This window comes from Myotis daubentonii, chromosome 9 (assembly GCF_963259705.1).
Source record: "Myotis daubentonii chromosome 9, mMyoDau2.1, whole genome shotgun sequence".
In the NCBI taxonomy this organism is placed as follows: Eukaryota; Metazoa; Chordata; class Mammalia; order Chiroptera; family Vespertilionidae; genus Myotis; species Myotis daubentonii.
Window position 1 is genome coordinate 7,278,269 of NC_081848.1, and position 25,356 is coordinate 7,303,624.

Genomic DNA, 25,356 nt, shown 5'->3' on the forward strand with positions numbered 1-25,356 from the left:
TTTACTCTGCACCAGGCCTACACTGAGCGCTTCCCATGAACTATCCAATTAACCCTCACAATACCCCTTACACGACAGACGCCATCATTGCCCACGTGACAAAGAGGAAAGCAGGGCCTAGAGAAGTTAAGCCACCTCCTCAAGATCATACAACTTCAAAGTGATGGGGCTAGCATTTGCCTAAATGAGGTACAGGCTTCCAAGTTCTGGGTATCCCCACGCACAGAAAATGTGAACTTCACACTCTGACACCAGCTCCTGGGTCCCTCTTCCCTAAAGCCTGAAAGACAAACCTGCTTTGCCCCGTTAGGGCCCAAACTTGTCTGGGGAGCAAAGCGCTCTAGAGACCATCCTATCCACTCCCTTCCTTTGGGCAGGTCCATCGAACCCCGGGAGCCGTGTGCACACCCGTCTCTCCTCCTCCATGGGCTCTGGCCCGGCCCACCACCAGCACTGGCCCATCTCCCCATGTTCAGATCTCAGGAAAGTGGCTGCTTTGAGTCCCCTACATATGGGTTAAAAGAGTTGATGACTCCTATAGGTCACCCCCAAGGCCTCCTCGCTGACCCCCCTCCCCCACCCCACAGGGCATGCTGAAGACGGCCCCAGCCCCTCACGTTCACCCAGCAGCCAAAGGAGCGCCCCTGCCCTCTAATTCATGCCACCCAGTCCGTCTGCTGCCCCCGGGTCTGCTCAAGTCCCAAAAGGGGATGTACAGTGGCCTAGACAACGTTATGATTTGTAAAAACCACTCCTCATTAGCTTGACTTTGAATAAAGAGGGTAATTATTTTTAAATTTATTAACTGCTGCCTGGCCAGAGAAGTTTCCAGATCAAATGACATGGAGAAGCTATTTCTGTGCAGTGATGCAGCAATTTATATTACTGATCGGTCATTAAAACCTCTGGCACAAGCCCACTTGTGTTTCCTGAGCCAAGATAGTGTCCATGTGTCAAATTTCAAACCCAGAGTATAAATTAAGCCATTAATGGTATTTATCAGTTTATCTGCACTTAAAGAACTCCTTACTAATTTAAGACCTTCCTGATATAGCATCCAAGTGGTGCGCTGGGCGCATGTGTGAGTGCGTGTGCGTGCGTGTGTGTGCGCGTGTATGTGTGCTTTCTCACTTTTTATTTTGCTGGAAAGTGTAAAAAAGTTCTGATGTGTGAATGAAGTACAAGCATCTCGGGAGCTGCGTAGCTGCTAATTCCTCGCTGCTCTGCCACCCAAACATTTTGGAAGCAGCAGTGTTTTGCAATATGTATTTGTCATAATATAAAAGGTGTAAAGTGATCTCTGTTTATCTCCTCAATGTCTTCCCTGTACCAAAACAGAAAACCGGAGTGTGGCAACAGAGCCTGAGCCCAGCCCAACCACAGCGTGGCCTCCCAGGGCCCCGGCTGGAGCTCACCAAGATCCTGGAGGGGGCGGACAAGGTGGGTCACACACACCGTGACACGTGTCCAGGCTAAGTGGCGTCAAAAGGGTCAGATGTTGGCCCTGGCCGGTTTGGCTCAGTGGATAGAGTGTCGGGCCTCAGACGGAAGGATCCTGGGTTTGATTCTGGTCAAGGGCACGTACCTGGGTTGGTTGCAGCCTCGATCTCTGGGGCCGCCTGTGGGATGCAACCAGTCAATATGTTTCTCTCTGTCCCGCCTTCTCCCTCCCACTCTCTCTAAAAATCAGTGGAAAAAATATCCTCAGGTGAGGATTAACACAACAACAACAAACGGGTCAAAAGATGGCAGTCTGTTGGCTAAAATGGAAAAGGAAATACTTTTTACTAAATTCACTTTCCAGTGTCAAGAATACCTGTGCGGCCCACCATCACCCATCTGACAATGCTACCCTAGCTCTGTGACTGCCCCTGACGGCGGCCTTAGGCAGGGAACTCCAGACCCGGTCTGTTTCAGGAGGGGACATGGGCATCCGGGTCTGAGGATTCTTTTTTTTTTTTTTTTTTTTTTTTAATCCTCACCCCAGGATATTTTTCCATTGATTTTTTAGAGAGAGTGGAAGAGAGAAATATCGATGTGAGAGAAACATTGATTGGTTGCCTCCTACACACACCCCAACCAAGGCCCGGGCCAGGGAGGAGCCTGCAACTGAGGTACGTGCCCTTGATGAGAATCAAACCCAGAACCCTTCAGTCTGCAGGCCCACGACACTCTATCCACTGAGCCAAACCGGCTGGAGCATGTTGAGGATTCTTAATCAAACGGACCAGAGATCAATGAGCTAAATGGTCTCTGACATGCTCTCTTTAAACAGTAAATCAATGTGCAGGCAGCTGAGGCGTCGTAGGAAGAGCACTGAAGTTGGGTCAAGTGCCAGCTCTCCCCCTCCTAGTGGGTGGCTTCTAGACCTTCATTTTCTCATCTATTAAATGGGTATAATACAGGAAGGCGTTTTATAAACTAAGGTGTCAGAAGTATAAGGTGGCACTGCCATTACTTTCCTCTCTGGGGTCTCGATTCCTCCTCCTTTTCAGAGCGCGCTCCCTGCTCTCTCGCTGGCTCTCCACAGCCCGAGCACCCGCTGGCTCCCCCAGCGCTCCTACCAGCACTCCTCACATCAGGCCTCTCCCCGTCATGGGGTCCCTTTCTGAGAACAGAGATGACAAGCGGATTTCAGTTGTGTTCGTCCAACGGCTGGTCATAGAGAAGCCGGAAGCCTGGTGTGGGTTCCGCGGAAACAGCGCTGGAAGTGACCTGCGAGCTCTGCCACCTGTCAGGCAGAGCCGCCTGGGTGCCGGCCCTCCGCTGAGGGTGAGGCTGCCGCTGCACCTCTGCCCAGGAGGGCCCAGCCCGGTGGCACCAGGAGGCGCTCCTCTCGGCTGGGGGGGCTTGCCACTCTCACACCCAGGCGGGGAGGGCGCCTTTCTCAAAGCACCCACCTTGGTCTCTCATCCTTAATTGGGATTCAACTGTTTTCCCCTTTCGCGAGCTCCAAGCACTCAGCTTGGAGGAGCAAAAGCCAGGCTGAGCGGGCTGGGCCCTACCTGTGCCACAGGAGGGACCGCACTGGGCTCCTTTCGCAGGTGAGGGGACTTGTAGGGCAGAAAGGCGAGTAACAAGGCAAGATACTCACCAACCAGGTAGTGGAGTTAGAGCCCCACCCCAGGCTTCTGACTCTGGCTCTCTAAACAGTCAATCACCCTTTAACGGAAAGGGCTGACCTCTCTCAAGTTCTCATTACTTCATCAATCCTAGAAAGTCACTGGTCCGAGGACACGTCCTGACTTTCAAAGCCAATGCAAAACCCAAACTCTGAAAACAGGCCAGGGTCATTAATATCACCAAATTGTACAATTAAAAACGGTTAAAATGGCAAATTTCATGTTGCACATGTTTTACCACTGCCTTAAAAATTAACAGAGTAATATACCCAAGCCGCTGAACTGTACACTTTCAACGGGTGAGCTGTACGGTGAGTTATATCTGAAGAAAGCTGTTGGGGGGGGGGGGGAGGCTGGGAGGTGTCTGTGTTGGTCAGTCATGTCTCTAGCGAGTGCCAGGCCAGAAGGTGTGGGGTCTGCTTGCGAACAGAGTCCCCTCTGCTCCCCGCGCGGGACTGTGCCTCTCCCCAGGCCTGGCTGAGTGGCACCTCGCTCCCTGCTCTGCACGTGAACCTGATGGACAGAATGAGCTGCCTGGCACCCTGGCCGCACGCAGTCTCTCAGCCCCGGGGCAGTTCCAGGGTGGGGTCCTCAGTGACGTGAGGTCTAGAGCTGGGCCGGGGAGATCGCCTCTGGCTCTCAAGACAACCAGCTCTGGGGCCCTGAGCACAATCATCTGGGCAAGTCCCCTTCTCCAACAGAGCCAGGCAGGCGCCGGCAGGAGAGCCAGCTCGCCTAGAAGGCTCTTCTCCCACTGCCACAGGCCAACGCCCGTGGCACCAGCCCGCTCAGGAGAGCAGACCTGGTGAGGAGGCAGGACAAGGACATACATACCTGCGACAATAACTGTAACGGCAGCAGCGCACTGGGCTCCCTCCCTCTTCCACTGCAGTCCACACACACACACACACACACACACATACACACCCGTGGTGGCTCAGCCCTGAGTCCAGAGACGACTGCCATCAGTTCCTCTCCCTGTCTGCCTGCCAGCCCTCCCAGAAAGGACTCTAGTCGGCCGCCCGGAACCTGGGCTGACCTGTGCCTGCTGTGATCACTAAAGCCTGGCGGAGCGATGCCGCGTCCCCGCCCAGCTTCAGGGGGGCTGCCCGGCGCTGTCATGAAGTCCAGCTACTCGGCTCTGGAGGGCACGTGGGGGAGCACCGATCGCCCGCGAGGGGCTGAGGAGGCCACCGGACTCCCAGGCCGGTCGAGTCTGCAAAATACCCCAGGCAGACACTCCCCGACTGCAACCCCACGCGAGGCCCCAGGTGAAAACTGTCCGGCTGAGCACCGTCAACCCACACAACTGCCCAAGAAGAAAGACACCGTTGCTTCAATCAACTGCTGTAGAGCCACTGACAACGGAGACCCTCCTGTGGTCCCGCTCAACCCAGGGCCCAGGGCGCTCGCCCAGACACGTAAGTTGAGTCAGGCCACCCTCCCATTCTAGCCCTGTGGTGAGCTACTGTCCCCTTCCCTATAAATGTGCGTGTGGTATGCATGTGTATGCAGCGTTACCGAGATATAATTCAGGTACCACACAATGTGCAATTCATGCTTTTAAAGCACAGCTAACCGCTGACCAATGGGGGATTCGGGGTGCTGACCTCCCATGCAGCTGAAAATCCGTGTATAACTTCTGACTCCCCCAAACTCAGTTGTGCCTCTGTGCCCACGATCCTTAAGTCCCCTATATAAAATGGCATAGATCAAAGCATACGGCCAGCCCTCCGTATCCGCGGACTCCCAACCACAGAGCACAAACAGTACAGGTATTTCCTGAAAAAGATCCGTGTGTAGGTAGACACGCACAGTTCCAAACCATATTAAGAGTGACTGAAGACAGTTCAATCGTTTCTAATACATTCAGAGTTGTGTAACCATCACAATTTTAGAACATTTTCACTTGAAACGAACCCCCATTTCCTTTCTGTGTATGGATCTGCCTCCCTGGGTGTTTCCTGTAAATGAAACCGTACACCACGCGGCCTTTTGTGTCTGGCTTCTTTCACAGAGCGTGAGGTTTTTAAGGTTCACCTATGCTGTGGAATGTATCAGCACCTCATTCCTTTCCGTAGCTGAATAATATTCCATGGTATTTCATCCATTCGTCAGCAGGCAGACACTGGCTAGGGCTACCTTCTGACTACCATGAATAACGCCGCGATAAACGTGTGTGCAAGTTCTTGTGTAGCTGCATGTGTTCCTTTCTCCTGGGTACGTCCCTAGGAGGGGCACTGCCCTGTCATACGGTGACTTTGTTTAACCTTTTGAGGAACTACCAGACTGTTTCCCAAAGTGCCCGCACCATTCCGCACCCCCACCAGCAGCGCGGGGTTCTGACTTCTCCACATCCTCGCCAACCCTTCTCGCAGTCGTATTTTTATTACAGCCACATCCTGCCCCGGTGAAGCAGGACCTCACTGAGATTTTGATCTGCATTTTCTGACAGCTCAGGGATTTGTCTATTTTTGGAGAAATGTCTATCAGATTCCTTTGTCCGTTTTTAATGTTGGTTATTTGTATTTTTATTATTGAGACAGAAGAGTCCTTTATATTTTATAACTACAAGTCTCTGATCAGCTTATGGTCTGCAAGCATTTGAAAACGCTGTGCTGCTCAGTCCCTCCCTTTAGGACTCTGCTCAGATGCCACCTTCTCTGAGAGGCCTTCCCCGACCATCTAATTAAAACTCCACCTTCCCCCCATCACTCTCTACCCTCATCCTGCTTTATCTGTTCTCACCAGCACTTACCATAACGTGGCAGTGTTTTCGACACCTATTTGCCTATACTCTCGCCCTGTTAGGATCACAGTTCCATGAGAAGCGCTGTCCGTCACCTATGTTACTCTCCCTAAATGGCCCAACAGTGCCAGGAATGTTGTAGGGACTCAACATATACTTATTAAATTAAATACATCTACTACTATGTATTGAATGCTTACTAAGAGCCAAACATTCTGCCAATCACCTTAAATAAAACATCTTATTTAATCCCTACAACTCTCTATGGTAGGTACTATCATTACTCCACTTTTCTAACAGATGAGGAAACTGAAATGGAGGGAGTTTAAGTAACTGATCCATGGTCCCGCACACAGGAAGTGGCAGAGCTAAAAGTTTAGCTGGGTTTCATCCCAGACGGTCTAAGCTGTACCACTCCCGTGCTCACTCACTCAGGCAAGTCACCTTCTGTCCCCCGAGCCTCAGTCTCATCTGTGACATGGGCGTCGCCTCCTACCTGACACGTTTACTGGGAGACAGGCCAGGTGAGGTCAGGGACACTGAGACCAGTGCTTGGCACCTGAGGAGTGTCCAGTGGGCGGGAGGCACACCCATGACAAGGACAGTGCGATCACAGTGATGAGATGATGCTGATGCTGTGAAATCAATGCTGTGAAGTCAAGTAGCATGATATTGTTGCTTGTTCACCCTGTGTGCAGACTGCTTTCTTTTAGACCAGGACTCCACCCTCACAGATGGGGGACCAGCCACTGGGCCACACAAGGGTGTCAGAGTTGGTCACAGGGGATAAAGGGTCTTCTGACCCTTCAGAGGAAGGGGATGCTTAGACAACATCCCGGACTTTCAAAGATCCTGACAAGAGAAGACGGACCTCCGTGGCCTGTTAGAGACAGAGATTTAGGCCTAATCCAGGGCGATGCTCTTAGGGAGCAAAGTCACACCTGCCCAGCCACCGCCACTCGCAGTCCCCAGGAGATGACTGGATATCGCCTTGCCGAAGGGGTGCGGCCGAGATGCCTCCCATCCATGTGCTACCACACTTTGGAGGAGCTGGAGAATGGGGATCGAAGCCGACTCACCTGTATGTGTCTGCCTGTGTGTCTCCAGGGCATCCTCCTTCGAGAACTGGGCACCGCACTGATCGCAGACGAAGGCTTTGGCGCCCGCTGAAAGAAAGGGGAGGCGGTTACTAACTTCCCAGAGTGACATTCCATTAGGAGGCGGGGTCCTGGGCCCAAACAGAGCAGGTGGACCTGGGGCAGGGGGTGAACACCTGTGATGTGTCAGGGAGAATCAAGGCCCCAGCAGCCAGTCCAGCTCAGCCCTCCTTCAAGGGGTAACCACCACCCACATGAACTCCAAATGCGCTGTCCAGGGCCCTCCCAGCGAGAAGAGGGAACCAAGACAAACAGAGACGGGCTCCCGATGAGACGCCTGGTAAGAAGGGACTTTGGGGGCTGCTCCAGGTGCGGGATGGGAAGGAGTGAGTGATGCATGCTCTGCTGCCTAGATTATGCTTCAAGGGAATTACTGACATACCTCTACTTGGATAAGCCTCTAGCTCCGTGTGTCCAAAACTAAACCACAGTTTCCCCCCAGCCACCTCCTACAGCTGACCATTCAAAAACCGGAATGACTCCCTAGTGCCTTCTGGGTAAAGTCCAAACCCCTCCTGATAGCTCACAATGTGCTTTTTTGTTTGTTTGTTTGTCTGTTATTCCTCACGGAGAACATCCTTTCCCTTGATATTTTAGAGAGTGGAAGGCAAGGAAGGAGGGGGAGAGAGAGCAACATTAATGTGAGAGAGACCCATCAATTGGTTGCCTCCCCCACACTCCCTGACCGGGGCCAGGATCGAATCCGCAACCCAGGTACGTGCCCCTGACTGGGAATCAAACCACGTGACCTTTCAGTGCCCGGGCCAGCGCTCTAACCACTGAGCACCCGGCCACGGCACAAAGCGCTTCTCGGTGTGCTTAGCAGCTTCCCTGCTTTGTCCCGGCTTCCTCACTCCTGCTCTCCAGGCTCCAGCCCTGTGAGGAGCTGCGTCCTCCCTCACCACAAGGTCTCTGCACATCCTTCTGTACCTCCAGTCTCTGACAGTCTTGCCCCTCGCCCTGGCCCCTCGGTACAGCCGGTCTCTAGTCCTCATTTACGCATCAGCTTCCTTCCCCTTGTCCCGCTGTCTGGGGGAGGGAGCCCTCCTTTCTGCTCCGACGCACCCCGTACGGTCCAGTTCGCAGCCGCGCATGCTCCTTTACCAATGCCTGTGGGCCTGCCTGTCTCCATCTCCGGACACTTGGCTCCCGAGGGAGGGAGCAGGGCATCTGCCCCCCTCTCCCCCGCAGTGGGACCTATGACTGTACATACTTGTGGAATAAACTAATCAATTCAGTGCAATTCAACTTGGTAAACTTTTTTAGAACCACTATTCACAAGGTTCCAAGCGACAATGTCAAGTTAGACAGGACGACTTTTTACCGCTTACTCGTCGTCTTCAAGATGTTATCTCCTCCAGGGAGCACCTGTGTGAGCCCTGGCGGTTTTCTTCCAAATGTCTACTGGATGCCTCTCTTCCTCCGCGTGTCTCTAATCACGGCCCCAACCAGGCCCTTGTGGGGCCGTGCCCAGGACACCGAAGGCTCAGGACGGCCGCCACACCACCAGCTGCCCTCGGAGCCAACCAGCGGACGCGGGCCCCTTGTAGGCCACGTGACTCCTCACCCTTCCTTGCTCAAGAAGATACAGTGGCCCTCACTGGTTCTCCATTCCGCTGCTTCAAGGCCTCCGCAGGGAGCTGTCCTCACTGGCCCCTGTGCACCACCCGACCCTTCCTGAGTCTCTGGGCTTGAGTGATGCCTGGGCTCACTCCTCCTCTATTCCAGGCCCTTTCTATTTTCAAAACTGGAGAAAGCACGCACCGAGCACCCCAGCCCTCGCTGCTCCGCCCTCCCCAGCCGCTGCCTCTGCTCCCCTCGGCATGACCGAGCACCTCCCTGAGGGTGCCTGTGCTTTCGTTGTCTATCAGGGTTCATAGAGGCAGAATGCTGTAGCAGAAACAATCCAGTGCGTTTTCAAAGCCTCTCAGATTTCCTGAGACTTTATCACACACTGCAGGATGCTAAGTCCTGAGGACATAGCATTGCATTTGATGCTGAAACCCTTCTAAAGCGCTTACCATTCCTATCCCCCTTTAGCATATGAAAACCTCAGGCTCGGGCAGGTTCAGCAGCTGGCCCAGGGTCCCACAGGAGCAGCGGAGGTGGAGGAGAAGCTGGCAGCCGATGTCAGAGCCTCTGCTCTGCAGCCCAGTGCCCTCCAGCCTCCTGGTTCCATCCGCAGAGATGCCTCCTGGGTAGGAGCGTGAGCGCTGGGCTGCCGTCTCTCAAATCAAAGAAGTGAAAATCCAACTTACCCCTTGAATGCATCAAGGTTTTGTGTAAAACTCTATTTGGAAAAAATGGTGCTACTGCTCTTTAAAAGTTTAAAATCAGGAGTATTAGCACACTCTTAAGGGCTAGAACTCAGAATGTAAGTTGTAGCGTCAGTCTTCAATTAAACACCAATGACCAGTTCTCACCAGTGAAGGGGACATGGAGCCCGAGAAGACTGGGACTGTCTGGCCCTACAGGGCACTGACCTTTAGTAGGGGCTCAACAAGTATTCGTTGACTGACAGAATGAGCGCGTGATACAGTGCCCCAGGAAAGATACGAAAGAACTTCCCCTTAAGTGCTTTAAAAGCAAGCACTGCCATCTGTTCTAGGTGGCTGGAGCCGAGTTCTGCAGGAGGCAGGGAGAACAGCTGACCCCTCTGGGTTTCCCTTCAAGCTGGAGGGCATCGCTGGGCCCCAGGGCCTATGAGGGGCTTACAGAGCTTTGAAGAAAGCCAGGAAGCCTGACGTCCACACAGCCACCCTGTGTCACAGAGGTGGCAGACATTGACCCTGGAGATGCAGCGTGAGCCTCAGAGAGTGGACGGGCCAGAGCGGGAACACCGGGGAGGGGCGGCCCCGGCCCTTCACAGAGAAGCTGCCCCGGCCCCAAATCATTAGCCACGATTTTCCGTGGGTCTGTAAGGGATCTGGTTTTAATTGTATTTCTTTCTTTGGTTCTATCAGTTCTCATGGCTCCCTAGAGAAGGGGAAGGGGCCTGAGGAGGGAAGTGGGGACCAGAAAGAAAGGGCTCCCTGTGGGCTGGGAAGCCCCAGGAAGCCAGAGCTCTGCTTCAAAGGGATGTGGTAGGAGGAGTTCCTAGAAGACAGCCCTGGATGTGGTGTCAGGGCGGCTTTAATGGCCGAGAGAAGGGAAGGAGGCAGGTGGGACATCAAGGGCCGGATGTGTGCGCCAGACAAGCGCAGAGGAAGACGGCACATCAGCACTCGCTGCGGAGGCAGCCGCTGGCTGGGCTCTACCTGACCACAGCTGGTCGTCCTCCAAGCCCTTCCCCTCCAAGCCTGTCTGGCTGAAGTCACAAAATTGAGCCGGGGGTGTGCAAGTTCCTGTCCTCAGCCACTCGGTCAGAGTCTTCCTCACACATGGATGCCCTGGACATCAGCTCCCATTCATCGAGCCCAGCACACCCCACCCCAACGCCAACTCCCCCCCAGCGTAGCCCAACAGCTCAGGCAGGCACCCAGGACACACAAGCCAGCAGAGACAGGCAGCAACCCCCTCTCCCAGGGGCACATGCACCTTTAAATTGTCTCTGTAATGGCTGGCTCAGAGGCAGAAATATTTGGCATCCCTGAAATTAAAAGTGATAAATTTCCTCAGCAAGCTCTGATCGATAATAGAGGCCTCATCTGTTAATCAATAAGACAGTCTCTGCCTGTTTACTGTGCACATGCTGTTCGCTGCTGCCTTCAGTATGATGTCAGGCTTGCATTCAGAGCAACTCGGGTGTCTGTGAACCACATGACGATTCCCAAAATGCATCCCGGTGACATCACTCAGCCCCTCGTGCGTGGACACAGCCTCACTGTGAGGGTGCCGGGGGGAGGGACAAGGTTGTGCCCGTGCCACACAGTGGGTGCATTCACCCCCACAGCACTGCCTGGGGCTCCTCCTGGAGTGGGCGAACTCCCGGGCACGGCTCAGGGATGGCCACTCCTGGCCACATCCCCCCTATAAGCAGGGGGGCCCATGGAATACGTGCCAAAGGGGAATTACAGTCACGAACAGAGACAAATCCCTGTCTGCAAAGAGCTTACATTCTAGAGAGGAAGGCACATTTTGTAAAGTAAAAGAAACAAAAACAGGTGGTGACGAGTGATAAATAAAAAAGAGAAATAAACTAAGTGAAGAGGGATCGAGGTGCGGGGGTGCCACCTCACACGGCGTGGCCAGGAAAGACCGGTGTGAGCTGACGGTGATGGAGAAGTGCAGGCAAGGGACGCACGCAGGCCACTGGCCACTGCGTGGGAAAGCCCATCGCAGGCACAGGCAGGGCGCGGGCCGCTGGAGGGAATGGAGCCGCTGGGAGAGTGAGCGACGGGGTCAAGTCAGGGATGGGCTGCAGAGAGAGAAATTAAACAGGAAGGAGGGAGAAGCACAGGATGAGGCGGGCTAGACCCCTGCTCTCCTCCCTGGCCATCGCAGAGCTTAGTGAACGAAAGGAGAAGATGGCAAGTTCTGGGTGGCGAGGGCGGGGCCCCCGGCCCGGCTCAGCCGTACTGCTGTGGTCACCACAATGGTCATCACACTTCGATGAACTAGCTCCGTCTGTAAGAGGGGATGGCCGTCCCTGCCCGCCCTGCTCGCAGCGGGTGTACGGATGGCAGGAGATCATGGACACGAATAAACACACCACGCGGTTCCTCCCCAAGCACTCGCAGATGTAAGAGCCCGGTGTCATGTCTACCTCAGGAAGCAGCAGAGTCTGGCTGAGAGCTCGGATTCGGGTCAGACAGATCAGAGTTCAAACCCCAGCCAAGCTCATCACCAGTGTGGCCCTCAGCCAGGGGCCTAATCTCCGCAGGCTGTCGCTTCACCTGGGATGTGGGAGCAGCAGGAATCGGCCCCAGAGACCTGGCGTGGTGGGAAAGGGCGGCCAGTCAGGGCAGGTGCGCAGAGCCAGGGGCAGCAGCCCTTCCGCACCGCAGGGCGCACGGCTCCTGGGAAGAACGCCGCGCTGCACGACTGCTCCACGGACTCTCGTACAGTTATTTGGGGGTCATCTGTCTTTTGTGAGGTGAGGCTCACATTTGTAAAGACATATTTCACTATAATCTCTCCACACACCTTGTCCTCTGACTTAAAGGTGAGTGGCTGTCTTGTTGAGGGAGCAGGAATATCCGTCACAGGACCAACCTGTCAGCACTGGCGGCCCCTCAGCACCGGCCACGAACAGCGCCGAGCCTGGGAGCCCCTCGGCCGCCCTGCCTGCTGGGCTCCGCTCCAGCCTCCCGGCAGGCGGCAAGCTCCCCGAGGCCCGGCCCCTGTCATGCTCGCTCTCTATCCCCGGTGCCCTGCTCCGTGCTGGGCGCAGTTTCTGATACACTAAGTGCGGATAAACAAAGAAACCCTCAGGCAGGTTCCTGGGAGCAGAACTGATCTGGGAAGGGACAGTGAGGGACAGTGGCCATTCCGGGCACTGCCAGGCTGTCCCCTAGGGGGTGGCAGAGTCCTTCTTCTACACACTCTCCCGGGTTCTCTACTGCCCCCTTCTCACAGCTCAAGGTCCACAGTCTCTGGCTGGAACCCAGGCCATTGAGCAGAGAAGAAAGGAGAGGCTGGGAAGTGGGGCTGTCTGCCTAGTCTGGAGCAAGACCTCCCTGTCATCAGCCCTCGCCACCCCCGCCCCCCCGCCCAGTTGCCCAGGACTCACGCCCTTGCAGCAAAGAAGCAACCCCTCCCTCCAGTACATGCAGGAGTCACCTGTCCAAGGAGCCCTCCTGTAGCCAGAGTGGACCCTCACCTGGCAGGCCGGGGGCTGCTGTGACCTCCACTCCCAGCCCCAGCACTGAGTTTATCTGAGAGTCAGTGCTACAGAGACAGGCAGGTGGCTCGGTTGGCTGGAGTGTTGTTCTGAACACCTAAAGGTTGCAGGTTCGATGCCTGGTCAGGGCATGTATGGGAGGCCCTGACCGATCGATGTTTCTCTCTTCCCCCCCTCTCTCTAAAAATCAACAAAACATATCCTCGGGTGACTTTTAAAAAAGAGACAGACAGACATCTTTGCCCCTGCCAGCTCCCAGGGGTCTGCAGGTGAGGGTTCAAGGATGTCTTAAGCACTACACTGGGGGGAGCAGGCACCGCCTGACCAAGTGCATTTCCTAGGCTGCTAGGTCTCCCTTGACTTCCTGATGCTTCCAGAAAGCTAGACAGGGGCTAGAGGAAGGAGGGGGTCCCAGCAGGTGAAGAGGAAGGGGGCGGTCGCTGCAGCCCACAGCGAGGCTGGAGTGGTCTAGGGCCTCCTTGTGTGGCAGCCGCGTTCATGCCGGGCTCAGGATCGCCCGACTCGCAGGAATCGGAGGGACATGCCAGGAAAGCACTTTCAAAGCCATAAAGCTTTCTCTAAATGGCCAGCATTCCAAGGGCAACAGAGCTGAAATCCAGCAGAAGGCGGGGCGTCGAGCTCCCCGCACTCCCTCCCCGCACACTCTGGCCTCCCCTTCTGGCAAAGGACAGCGTCCTCCTCCTGCCTGCTTCCCCACTGGAACCGGGGCGGGGGGGGGGGGTCCCCCAAGCCTCTAGGAAGGGAGAAGATGCTGAACGCAAGCAGATGTGGCCCGCTGACTCTCTATAATAAATAAGGCAGAAGCCAATGAGAGAAGGGAAAAAAACTCAAAACCCCTCCCTCCCAAAACCTGCCCCCCCCCACTAATAAAAAGAGGCGGGGGAAACACTGGGGGGGGGGGGGGAAACACCCAAGGTCTGCCAGCACCTAATGTTGAGTAATGTGTCCCTTTTCTTTTAATTCCTTGAGATTTTAAAATAAACATCTTGAATGTTCTGATGAGATATGCATGCCTGCTTACATAAGGAAGTACAGAGTGTACCAAAACAGCAGACCCAAAAAAAGCATAAGCTGTCAGAACAATGAGTACAGACACGGCGCTCTGCGGCGTACAGTTTTATTTACAGTACCTCTTATCAGACAGAACACTCGCCGGCTGCCAGCTCCGGCGAGGCCGGCACTGCGTGTTCTTTCACGCAGGGAGACGCGTGCCCCGGGAGGAGCTGGGAGGCACGCTCTCCCCGACACTCTCCTCTCCTTTATCAGCAAAACAAAAACTGGTCGGGAGCCAGAGTCCCCATAAGGTACCCACATTCGGGGGACGGGGAAGAGGGAGGCAGGCAGGCAGGCGAGGGCTGAGTGGAAAACAGCCGGCCCTTTCGATGGGCCCAGGATATGGTTGACAACGGAGTGGGAGACAGGCCCGCGCCTGGCCTCGCTGCCGGACGGAGGGTGACAGTGTTCAGGCGCAGGGCCCCCATCAGAGGCAGGACAGGCTCGGCCAGCCGGGCAGCAGAGATAGGGAGTCCCCGGGGCTGCGGGCGGCAGGCGGCAGGGTTTCAGATCTCTAGAATCGCATTCCCATCAGGGAACCAGTACGTGAAGTGGCTGCACACCTCACCCTGGGCGGAATGTCCATTCTGTAGAAGATAAGCCCTTGGAATGGATCAGAAGAAAACACCGAGGCAGCTCCAGTGTGAGAGAACATTTCTTACCCAACCTAATAGCCCTCATTCTACCAGGCGGTTCCGTGCTGCCCCGGGGCGCTGGCTTTCACTGGGATCTTGTGGTCCTGCTCTCCTGTCCCACAGAGAAAACAGAGGTCCACCTTGTCGCTTGTTCCTGCACTCAGTTCTCAGCCTGGAGAGCCTTGGGGAAGCTCCCCTGTTCCCACTTCCAGCCCCAGCGGTGACCCAATCGGCTTGGGGACACAGCCCTGCCAGCGTGCCCTCTCCAGCCGCACCGGCAGGAAGCTGAGAATCCTCCACTCAAACAAACCTGGGCTCAGGCCCTGGGTCCAGCATTTCTAGCTACCGCCCTGAGCAAGCTCCTTCTCTTCTCTGGGCCTTTCTTCACCTGTAAGATCGGCACACAGTAGGCACTTCCCAGGGTTGAGTAATGACGAATTTCCAAAGCACATGTAAAGTCCTTACCACCGCGCCTAGCACACAGTACTGCTCAGTAAGTGCTAGTTGTCGTTAAGATCATCATTGCCATTACTTTCTCCCCCAATGTCAACGTCTGAGACCCTCGTGGCCATAAATGCATGCAATAAACACAGCACTTAAAACATTCTTACCACCCCAGCCAAACCACGAAGAGAAAAAGAAGGGAGGCAAGCCACCACCCTGGACACGTCTTCGGCAGGTTTCCTCCAGGGGGTGGAAGCTAAGGAAAGGCAGATGACACTACAACTGGCACCCCCACGACACCTGTGCACAAGCCAACAAGGCACAAGTAAAGACGGGCCCGCGCACCCTGCCCTGGGAGGAGATCAGAGAAATGACACCTCTCCAGCCAGCACGCAGCACTCATGGCCAAGTTCTGATGGCATTATCCTCCTCCTACTGAGATGAGTCCGAACCTATCTAAGGTGAATTATGCTGAGTAAAACACAAGTAGGATGGTAAGCTTGTTGCAGCGAAAACAACATACAGCCCAGCCGGTGTGGCCCCAGTGGTTGGGTGTCGTCTCAGGCACCAGGAGGCTGCCAGTTTGATTCCCAGTCAGGGCGCATGCCCGGGTTTCAGGCTCCATCACCAGTAGGGGGCATGCAGGAGGCAGCGATTGATGCTTCTCACGTTTCTCTCTTATCGATGTTTCTATCTCTTTCCCTCTCCCTTCCTCTCTCTGAAATCAATAAAAACATTAAAGGGAGAGAAAGAGAGAGGGAGGGAGGGAGGGGGAGAGAGAGAGAGAGAATGAATAACATACAAAGCTTCCTGAGGTCCTAGCACAGATTTGGGGGGCCTCCTTACCTCTGCCTATACCCATCTCTTCCCAAGCTACTTCTGTGACTGGCAAATCAGGGCACTGTGGTGACCAATGCCATGGAACAAAACCTCTTACAATGGGATGAGCCCTGCGTGATGGGCTCGTCTGGCTCCCGGACACTCTGGCCAACTTGGAGACCTCCCGAGAGGAAGTCCAACAGCGGCTTGGGCTTCTGCCACGGGTGGTATGGCCCTGGCACCAACTCTGTGGCCTCACTTCCCTTCTTAAAATGGAGTTATGAAGTTCCCAGCACATACTAGGTGCCTGAATGGTGATTATGAAATAATTTCACTTCGTCAGGTTGATAAGTTCTAGGAGGCCAGCCTCCAGCCTGAGCCTTCACGAACTCCAGCCCATAATACCCCTGCCCCACAGCTCCTGGGGAAAGGCCCCCCCGCAGTGAGTAAATGGCCCAGGGAGGCAGGAGCGCCCGCTCCAGGGCTCCTTGTACCCGTGTTATTCAGCTGTCTGGGATGACAGAGGGGTCACCGTCAGAGGAGGGAGGCGGACACCTGGCTCAAGGAGGGGTCTGCTCTCAGGAGCACCCAAGAGTTCCCGAAGCACCGAAGGGTTCAGCGTCCCCCCCACCTCCCACCCCTGCCCGAGTGTCTGGCCTTGGCTGAGTCACTTCACCTCTTCATCTCTAAATGACAAGCTTTAAGTCGGGACAACTCTAAAGCAAAGATGAACGGCGTTGTGTAAGAAGGCGCTGGAAGCAGGCGACATAGACGGTAGCAGCGGCTGTACAGGAGCTCAGGGGCTCGCAACTGGGTGATGGGAAGGCGCTGGCTGGACCGCGGGGCTGGGCTCCTGGCTCAGCAGGGATTGCTCTCAGGCAGGCAGCGGGGAACAGAGTCCAGCTGCTGGGGATCCTCAGCCAGATGAGCCACGCTGAGCCCAGGACCTGCGACCTGCGGCAGAGGCTGGCCCTGAGTTCCAGGGAGCGGTGACCATCTCCGGCCTTCGCAGCTTTGCTTTGTTTAAAAAAGGTAGCGCTTGGCATTTGAAAGGAGACTAGGTTAACGGGCCATGAAAGCCCCAGGGGGCCTGCTGCCATGATTTAGTGGGACATCCCCTCAACCCGTGGGCACCAACAATCCTCTTCCTCCTGGTCCCAACATGGGATTCTCAGGTGAGAGGTTCAGCATGTAGCCGTCTCAAGCTGCTTGTTACCTGAGCCTCTGGCCTCCTCTCCACCGCACTTTCCCGGCTCCTTTCTCCCCAAGCACCTCAGAGTTCTCTGTCACAGGCCTTCCCTGGAATTGGGGCCGGGGGGGGGGGGCCTCCCAAATGACTACTGAACCATGGAGAAAAGCAAAACCAGGCTGCTGCGGGGGTGGGGGGTATAGAGGGGGGAAGGCCAGAATCAAAACCCGGCCAACCCACACATTTCAAGCTATTGTCTGTCCCTGCCTGGCCCCTAACATCCCCCAACCCGCTTGCCAATTGTTTTCACTGGAGGCATCTGCAGAGGGAGGGGGCCGGCCCTTCCCCAGCCCACCTGCCCTCTGGGCCTCCCTTTCTCCTGGCAGGAGCCTCCTCCCTCCTGCTCATGGCCAAAAGTGTGCCAAGTCTCCTCCCAACACTGGGATCTCCCTGGGGTCCCTGTAGTGACAATTCCCCCCTCCCCTCTTCTCAGAACCTCCTGCTCTCTCCCTGTTCCCAGCACATCCCTTTAATTCCACTTCCAACCATGGGTGTGTGTGCTTTGTCTTTAAGTTGAATCACCATAAGTAACCATATGTCTTTCTTTCTCATTTTTAAATGTTAGTTTCCAATTAATTGGACATAATTTCATGTTCGTTTCAGGTGTACAGCATGGTGGTCAGACATTTATATAATTTACAGAGTGGCCCCCGATTCTAGTATCCATGTCACTTTTCAACAAACGACAAGAAACCAAGCGTTTCGGGGGCCTCAGTGCTGTCGCGCGTGTGATGACCAGAGCGCCTCCTAGGAGCTGGGAGCAGGGGCCTGCATGCTGTCTGCTGGCCGTTCCTGCAGCTGTGAGCACAGGCGCTCCGCTGCCAGCTCCCCCGGGAAGCCACCCGCAGCCCCCTCCCCGACACCCAGGCCGGGCTGCTGGCGAGAGGCAGGGCTCTGTCCGCAGGGGAGCCTCACAGTCAAGCCCATCGCTGGCTCTGATGCCAACAGATCCAAGATTTCAGCTCAGAGACCCACCAGCTACATCAAGAGCGTGAGCAAGCTAACCACTCTGAGCCTCGGTTTCCTCGCCTGGAAAGAGGTAATGGTGCATTTCTCCTAGCCTCCAAGTGGGACTTGGAAGTTGCACAGCTCCAGGGAGCAGCCCTCACTCAGAAATGAGGCCACAGGTTGTCAGGGGGTTTAGACGAGGAGCCGCACATGACGGTGCCTCACAATGGGAACTGGCCCTTGGCAACTGCACCCTAACGCTTCCCTTCCCAGGGCGCCAGGGGTCCCACAAGGGCTGCCCTGTGATGAGGAGCCATGCTGCTGCTACTGCTGCTGCTGCGTCGATAGTAATAATGAGTATTAATAATATGTATTGAGCATTTATTATGAAATGAGAACTGCGCTGCTTTACACACGATATGCTACTTAGTTCTCCCATTAATTCTAAGGTTATGCTCGTTTTATAGATGTGAAAATTGCTGTTGGAAAAGCTTGGTTCACTTGTCCGAGGTGTCATAGATAGTAAGTGTCAATAGTAAAGAAACTAACTCACACAGGTGGAAGCAGGGGCAGCCCAGCTAACTAGAAGGCCCTTTAATTATATAAAAGGTTAACGAGTAAGAAGTTCACAGTAAGGGGAGTAGAAAAAGGTCCCGAAGGCAGTGTGCCCGAGTCCTCTGCTGTTCTCCACACTCGGGCTCACTCCTTGGAGCCAGGGGATCATTCCCCAGGCTCTGAGGCCACCCTCCGCAGTGTGTACCCTCTTCTCTGAGCACTTCACTACTCAGAACTCTCACCTCTTTGTCCAAGAATATAACATCACTGTCCATGAGAGAGAGTCTGGACTGGAAGCCAGCAGCACAGGGTCTAGATCTGGCTCTGCCGTGCACTTTGGTGTCTTCCAGAATCCTGCTTTATTGGCCTCCATTTATCCATCTGTAAATTGGCCATCATTTTCCTAGCCACTTCCTATCACCTAAAGCTGTTATGGAGAGGAATGAGTTCCAGGACAGGAAAACATGTAGGGCTTTACAGAAAAAAAGACACAGTCAATCTTCAAAACTGACTTACATCACTCTCAACAGTGGATAGATAATCCAAATAGAGAATCAATAAGGAAATAGCAGATCTGAACAACACTATATAGATCAAATGAACCTATTAGACAAATATTGAACATTCTATCCTACAACAGCGGAATACACATTCTTCTCAAGCACACATGCAGTATTTTCTAAGACAGACCATATGTCAGGCCATAAAACAAGTCTCAACGAATTCAAGAAGACTGAAATCATACCATGTATCTTCTCTGACCATGATGGCATGAAACTAGAAACCAGTAAGAGGAAAACTGGAAAATTCACAAACACATGGAAATTACACAGCACGCTTATGGTCAACCAATGAATCAAAAAAGAAATTAGAAGGGAAAACAAAGTTTCTTGAAACCAACAAAAATAGAAAAGCAACATTGCAGCAAAATTATGGGATGCAGCAAAAGCAGTTCTAAGAGAAAAATTCATAGCAATAAATGCCTATATTAAGAAACAAGAAAGATCTCATATAAACAACCTTACTCTATGCCTTAAAGGAGCTAGAAAAAAAAAAACAAGCCCAAAGTTGGCAGAAGAAAGGCAGTAATAAATATTAGAGCAGAAATAAATGAAATATAGAATAGAAAAGATTAACCAAATTAAGAGTTGGGTATCTGAACATAAACAAAATTGAAAAACCCTTAGCTAGACCAAGGAAAAAAGAGAGAAGACTCGAATCAACAAAATTATAAGTGAAAAAGGAGACATGACAACGGATACCACAGGAATGCAAATGATCATAAGAGGGTACTATAAGTAACTACATGCCGACATATTGAACAACCTAGAAGAAATGAAAAAAATTCTTAGGAACATACAACTTACCAAGATTGAATCAGGAAGAAACAGAAAATCTGAATACACCACTTACTGTAAGAGGATTGAATCAATAACAACAATTCTCCCAATGAAGAAAAGTCCAGGACCAGATGGTTTCACTGGTGAATTTTACCAAACATGTAAAGAAAAATGAACACCAATCTTTATCAAACTTCCAAAAATTTGAAAAGGAGGAAAAATTCCAAAACCCATTTTACAAGGCCACTATTCTGATACCAGAACCAGAAAAGGACGCTACTAGAAAAGAAATTACTGGCCAATATCCCTGATAATATAGATGCAAAATCTCTCAATAAAATACTAACAAACTGAATACCACAGCACATTAAAAGGATCATTCGCCATCATCAAGTGAGATTTATTCCTGAGATGCAAGGATGAATCAACATATACAAATCAATCTGATACATCAAATAAATAGAATAAAGAATCATACGATCATCTTAATAGATACAGAAAAAGCATTTGACAAAATTTAACATCCATTCATGATGAAAACTCTTAACAAATTAGGCATAGAAATAACATAATAATGTTATCTTAACATAATAATGGCCATATATGATATATGATATATGATAAGCCCAAGCTAATATCATATCAACAGTGAAAGGTTGAAAGCTTTCCTTCTAAGATCATAAACAAGGCAAGGGCACCCTCTCCTCATTCCTATTCAACATAGAACTGGAAGTCCTAGCTAGAGAAATTAGTAAAGAAAAATAAATAAAGGATATCAGAAATGGAAAGGAAGAAGCAAAATTGTCTCTACTTGCAGAGGACAGATAAAACCAATAAAATACTTAGAAATAAATTTCACGAAGGAGGTGAAAGATCTCTCCTCTGGAAACTGTGAAACAATGATGAAAGAAACTGAAGACACAAATAAATGAAAAGATACCCTGTGTTCATGGATTGGAAGAATTATATTGCTAAAATGTCAATACTACCAAAAGCCATCTAGAGATTCAATGCAATCCCTATCAAGATTCCACTGGCAACTTTCACAGAAGTAGGAAAACACACTCCTAAAATTTATATGGACCACAAAATACCACAAATAGCCAAAGAATTCCTGAAAAAGAACAAAACAGGAGGCATTACATTCCCAAAACAGACAAATAGATCACAGGAACAGAACTGAGAGCCAGAAATAAACCCAGGCGTATATGGTCAACTAGGATTTGACGAGAGAGCCAGTAATACTCAATGGGTAAAAGACAGACTCGTCAATAAATGGTGCTGAGATCATTGAACAGTCACATGTGAAAAAAAAATGAAACTAGACCCCTATCTTACACCATTCACAAAAATCACCTCAACATGGATTAAAAACAAATAAGAACTGAAACCATGAAAAAAACAAAACAGGAATAACGCTCCTTGACATGGGCTTTGGAAATAATTTTTTGATTTAATACCTAAAGCACAAGCAAAAAATCATAAACAAACACTTGGGACTACATCAAACTAAAAAGCGTCTGTACAGCAAAAGAAACCAGCAACAAAGTGAAAAACAACCTACAGAATGAAAAAAATTATTTGCACACCATGCCTCTGATAGGGGATTAATACCTAAAATATATAAAGAACTCATACAACTCATTAGCAAAAAAAACAAACAAAAAAACCCACCCAATTTTAAAATGGGCAAAGGACCTAAATGGACATTTTTCCGAAGAAGAGGTTATGAAAGGTCACAAAGTACATGAAAAGATGCTCAGCATCACTAGTCGCTATGGAAATGCAAATTAAAACCAGAATGAGGTATCGCCTCATGCCAGTTAGAATGGCCATCATCAAAATGACAAGAGGTAAAAAATGCTGGCACGGATGTGTGTGGAGAGCGGCTACAGTGTTTGGACAGGTTCGAGCCTCGGACTAATGAGAGGGCACAGTCCTCTCACTGCCACATGCAAGTCCCAGCTAGGAGGGCACAGCCCTCCCAGCACAATTATAGCCAACAGCTATAGCTGTAAGCTTGAACCTATGGTCTGAACATGTGGCCCCATGTGCCTGAGTAATATGGGCTTGAAAGAGTTCAGGTGCATGTAACTGAGTAGGGTCGAAACCCACGAGAATGTTGTAAACATCTTGACCACGCCCTTACTTTGCCTCGTGGGATCTGCTATAAAATAAAGACATGGCTTGCAGTGTGTGGCACTGTCTCTCCAGCAGAGAGGGCAGCGTCCCACTCAGACTCAGCTTTCTTCTCTTGTCTGTCTTTTCTAAATCCTTCACCGCCCCCACTGAGGGTCACCCTTAGCCGTGCTGGCGCGGCACAAATGTGGAAAAAGGGAACTCAACTCCCTGGGGCACTACTGATGGCCGGTAACTTGGTGCAGCCCCTATAGACAAGTATGCAGGTTCCTCAAAAAATTAAAAACAGAACAACTATATGATCCAGCGCTCCCACTCCTGGCAATATATCCAAAGGGAGCAAAAGCACTAACTTGAAAGATATCTGAGCTCCCATGTTCACTGCAGCATTATTTTCCACAGCCAAGAGATGTCCGCCAGTGAATGAATGGGTAAGTAAGGACGCTGTGGTACACACACACACACACACACAACGGAATACCATACAGCCATAAAAGTAAGAAAATCCCATCGTTCTCGACAACCTGGATGGAACTTGAAGGCGTTATGACATGTGAAGTCAGCCAGGCAGAGAAAGACAAATGCTGTATGATCTCACTTCTATGTGAAATCTAAAATCAAACTCGTTAGAAAAAGAGCTGAGACTTGTGGTTACCAGAGGCAGAAGGTGGGGGAAGGGGAAACTGGAGGAAGCTGGTCAAAGGTACAAATTTCCAGTTACATGATAGTAAGTACTAGGGATGTCATGCACAACATAACGACTGAAGTTAACACTGCAGTATGGTGTACAGGAAAGTTGTTGAGAGAGTTCTTGGCACAATGAGAAATTCCTTTTCTTCTTTCATCTCTTTATATCGAACCTATATGAGATGATGGGTGTTAGCTGAAGCTATTGTGATAACATTTTACAACATATGTAAATGAAACCATCATGCTGGCCCTGGCTGGCTGCTCAGTTGGTCCCACACACCTAAATGCTGCGGGTTCGATTTCTGGTCAGAGAGCATGCGGGATCGATGTTTCTCTCTTACCTCAATGTCTGTCGCTGCTTTCTCTTTTTTCCTCTCGAGTGAGCATGAAAACACACATCCTGCGGTATGCCTTAAACTTACACAGTGACATATGTCAATTATTTCGCAATAAAACTGGAAAAAATATACTTCCAAAGCAAAATGCAATGAATTCTTTTTGCTCACACACATACAAAGACGGACTTACAACAAAACCCCAACTAAGAACACGCTTCCATGACTGGCTCTCCTCCTGGGCATTCTCCTTTTGACTTCTAGGCAAGCATCTATCATAAAAAACAATCAACTGTATTCACTTAAAGTAGAAAAAATGGACCCTCATATTGATGAATGACAGCAGACTACAAAGACTGAAACAGGCAAGGTTCTTGGTTGACCTTCAGGTAACCAAAAAGTCCCCCAATTCCGCTCTCCTGGAGCAGCCTAGCTAACCATGGGTTTGCGCAACAGACGCTCAATGGGCTCTGAGGGTCTCCTCCCTTCCCCACCTCTCTCTGTAAATGCCCCTTATAACTGGCCTTTACCCACTGCCCAGACTGGACCTCTCCCCAAGAAGAGCCAGTAAATATAACAACTTTGAGGGGGAATATGTAAATTTTAGGCTGAGGTGTCCGTCCTAGTCTATTGTGTTGTCAGTTAAATTCATTAATAAACACACACACACACACACACACACACACACACACACACACACCCTGGAGGTTTCTTCAAACTGAGGCAGAAGCGGCCCATGCGTAGCTTCCACTGACACTCCATTCTTGATGACAGCTCTGAAAGACACCCGTCACCTGGCTCGCTGTCACATCTAGCAATCACCCCACCTCACTCAGACCCAGGGGACTGCCACCTCCCTCCCCTCTGCAGTGGCACCTCAAGGCTTCGGATCGCTCCAGGCCTGCTGTGGCTTTCTGAAAACACAGCACTGCTATTTTTAGCCCTTCTCTGCCCAATAATGCTCCCCACACCCCTTCAGCTTAATCACTTTATTGAGGACAAGAAGCAGGCTCTGCAGCCTGGGCCGTCTGATGTTAGGAAGTAGTAAAATGTTCAAACTGGTTAAAAATGACACTCATTGGCTTGCCTTTGGTGTTTCTGAAACCGTAATTGTGGCTCAGGCTGTGGATCTAAAGAACCTCGCAGGTTTCAGGGCCTTTCTTTCCTACCCCTGCACCGTAATTGAGGTGTTACATTACAGCTACAGCACTGACATTTTCAGGCTCAAATTTCAGAAGCATTAAGACTCCACACTTTTCAAAACAGAAATACTGCCTGTCACGTGTAATGCCCATTCTTAGCACGAACCATCCTGTCGGCGGAAAACAAAAACAAAAAACTGATCTTTTCTGGCTGACCTCAAGCGAAAGACTTCCCCATGTTAAGCGTTATTAAAGTGCATCTAACAACTAAGATGACACTGGATAGCTGCTTGGAAACAGGAAGGTCTGTCTGGTGTAAGTACGGGACCGGAGAGCAGGTGTGTGCAGAAAGTAGCCCGTGAGCAGGTCTTCTGCACGCACCTTTGAGGCATAACTTTGAAAGCTTTCAGGTGAGTGTCTGCAAGTGTGCACCGTGCCTGTGGGCTGCCTGGGAAGGGATGGAAGCAACTCTGCCTCGGGGTGAAGACCAAGGGCTTTGGAGGCAGGCAGCTCAACTCTCCCTCTTACTCGTTGAGGGATCTGGGCCAAGTAAACTCAGTTTCCTCATCTGTCAAATGGACACAGCAACACCAACCTTACCGAGGTCTCGTGGGGATCAAATGAGACTGTGGGGTGCAGCGGCTGGCACCTATATAGGATGGAGAGGGACAGGTGCAGGCTTTGGAAGCCTGGGGATAGCTGCCCGGGGGCAGGGAGACTCACAGGCCAGTGTCATCGTATTTGACCAACACGCCGAAAGCAAGGGGTACAGCGGCACTCAGCAAATGTTAACTGCAGCTGTCATTGTTCTCTTTCGTCTTTCTGCTGTGGAAGCCTTCTGAGGCAGAGAGTTAAGTCTTTGTGTCTTCAGCTTCACACAAGACAAAAGAGGAGTTTGCGGCTCGCATGGCCAACCATAGCCAGATGCACGCGGCCTCGAGAAGCCCTTGGACATGGGGAGGGAGCTCCTTTGGATTCAAAGTGGTTGATGGAGGCTGAAAGGAGCAGCTCTGAGGGGATGACCCCTCAGGTCCTTCCAGCTAAGCAGCAGGTCCCAGGCCTGCGGACTCCCCGCACGGAGCTCTTCCTCACGCCTGGCCACTCCCTCCAGTCCTCTCCCGTCTCAGGCACGGTGCTCGGAGCACCTTCATAAACTCCGGCTCTGCGGAAGGCAGA

General features: G+C 51.7%; 1 protein-coding gene across 4 annotated transcripts in view; it reads right to left on the reverse strand.

Annotated features, from left to right (window-relative positions):
- ZBTB16 (zinc finger and BTB domain containing 16) overlaps positions 1-25,356 on the reverse strand; it is a 188,351-nt gene that overhangs the window by 54,728 nt on the left and 108,267 nt on the right. For 3 of the 4 annotated variants that reach the window (XM_059707822.1, XM_059707819.1, XM_059707820.1), the window contains exon 4: positions 6,951-7,037. The exons of the other annotated variant lie outside the window; for it this stretch is intronic. In XM_059707822.1, the coding sequence (XP_059563805.1) occupies positions 6,951-7,037 (87 nt within the window). The remainder of the gene's footprint in view (positions 1-6,950; positions 7,038-25,356) is intronic. 4 annotated transcript variants of the gene reach the window in all.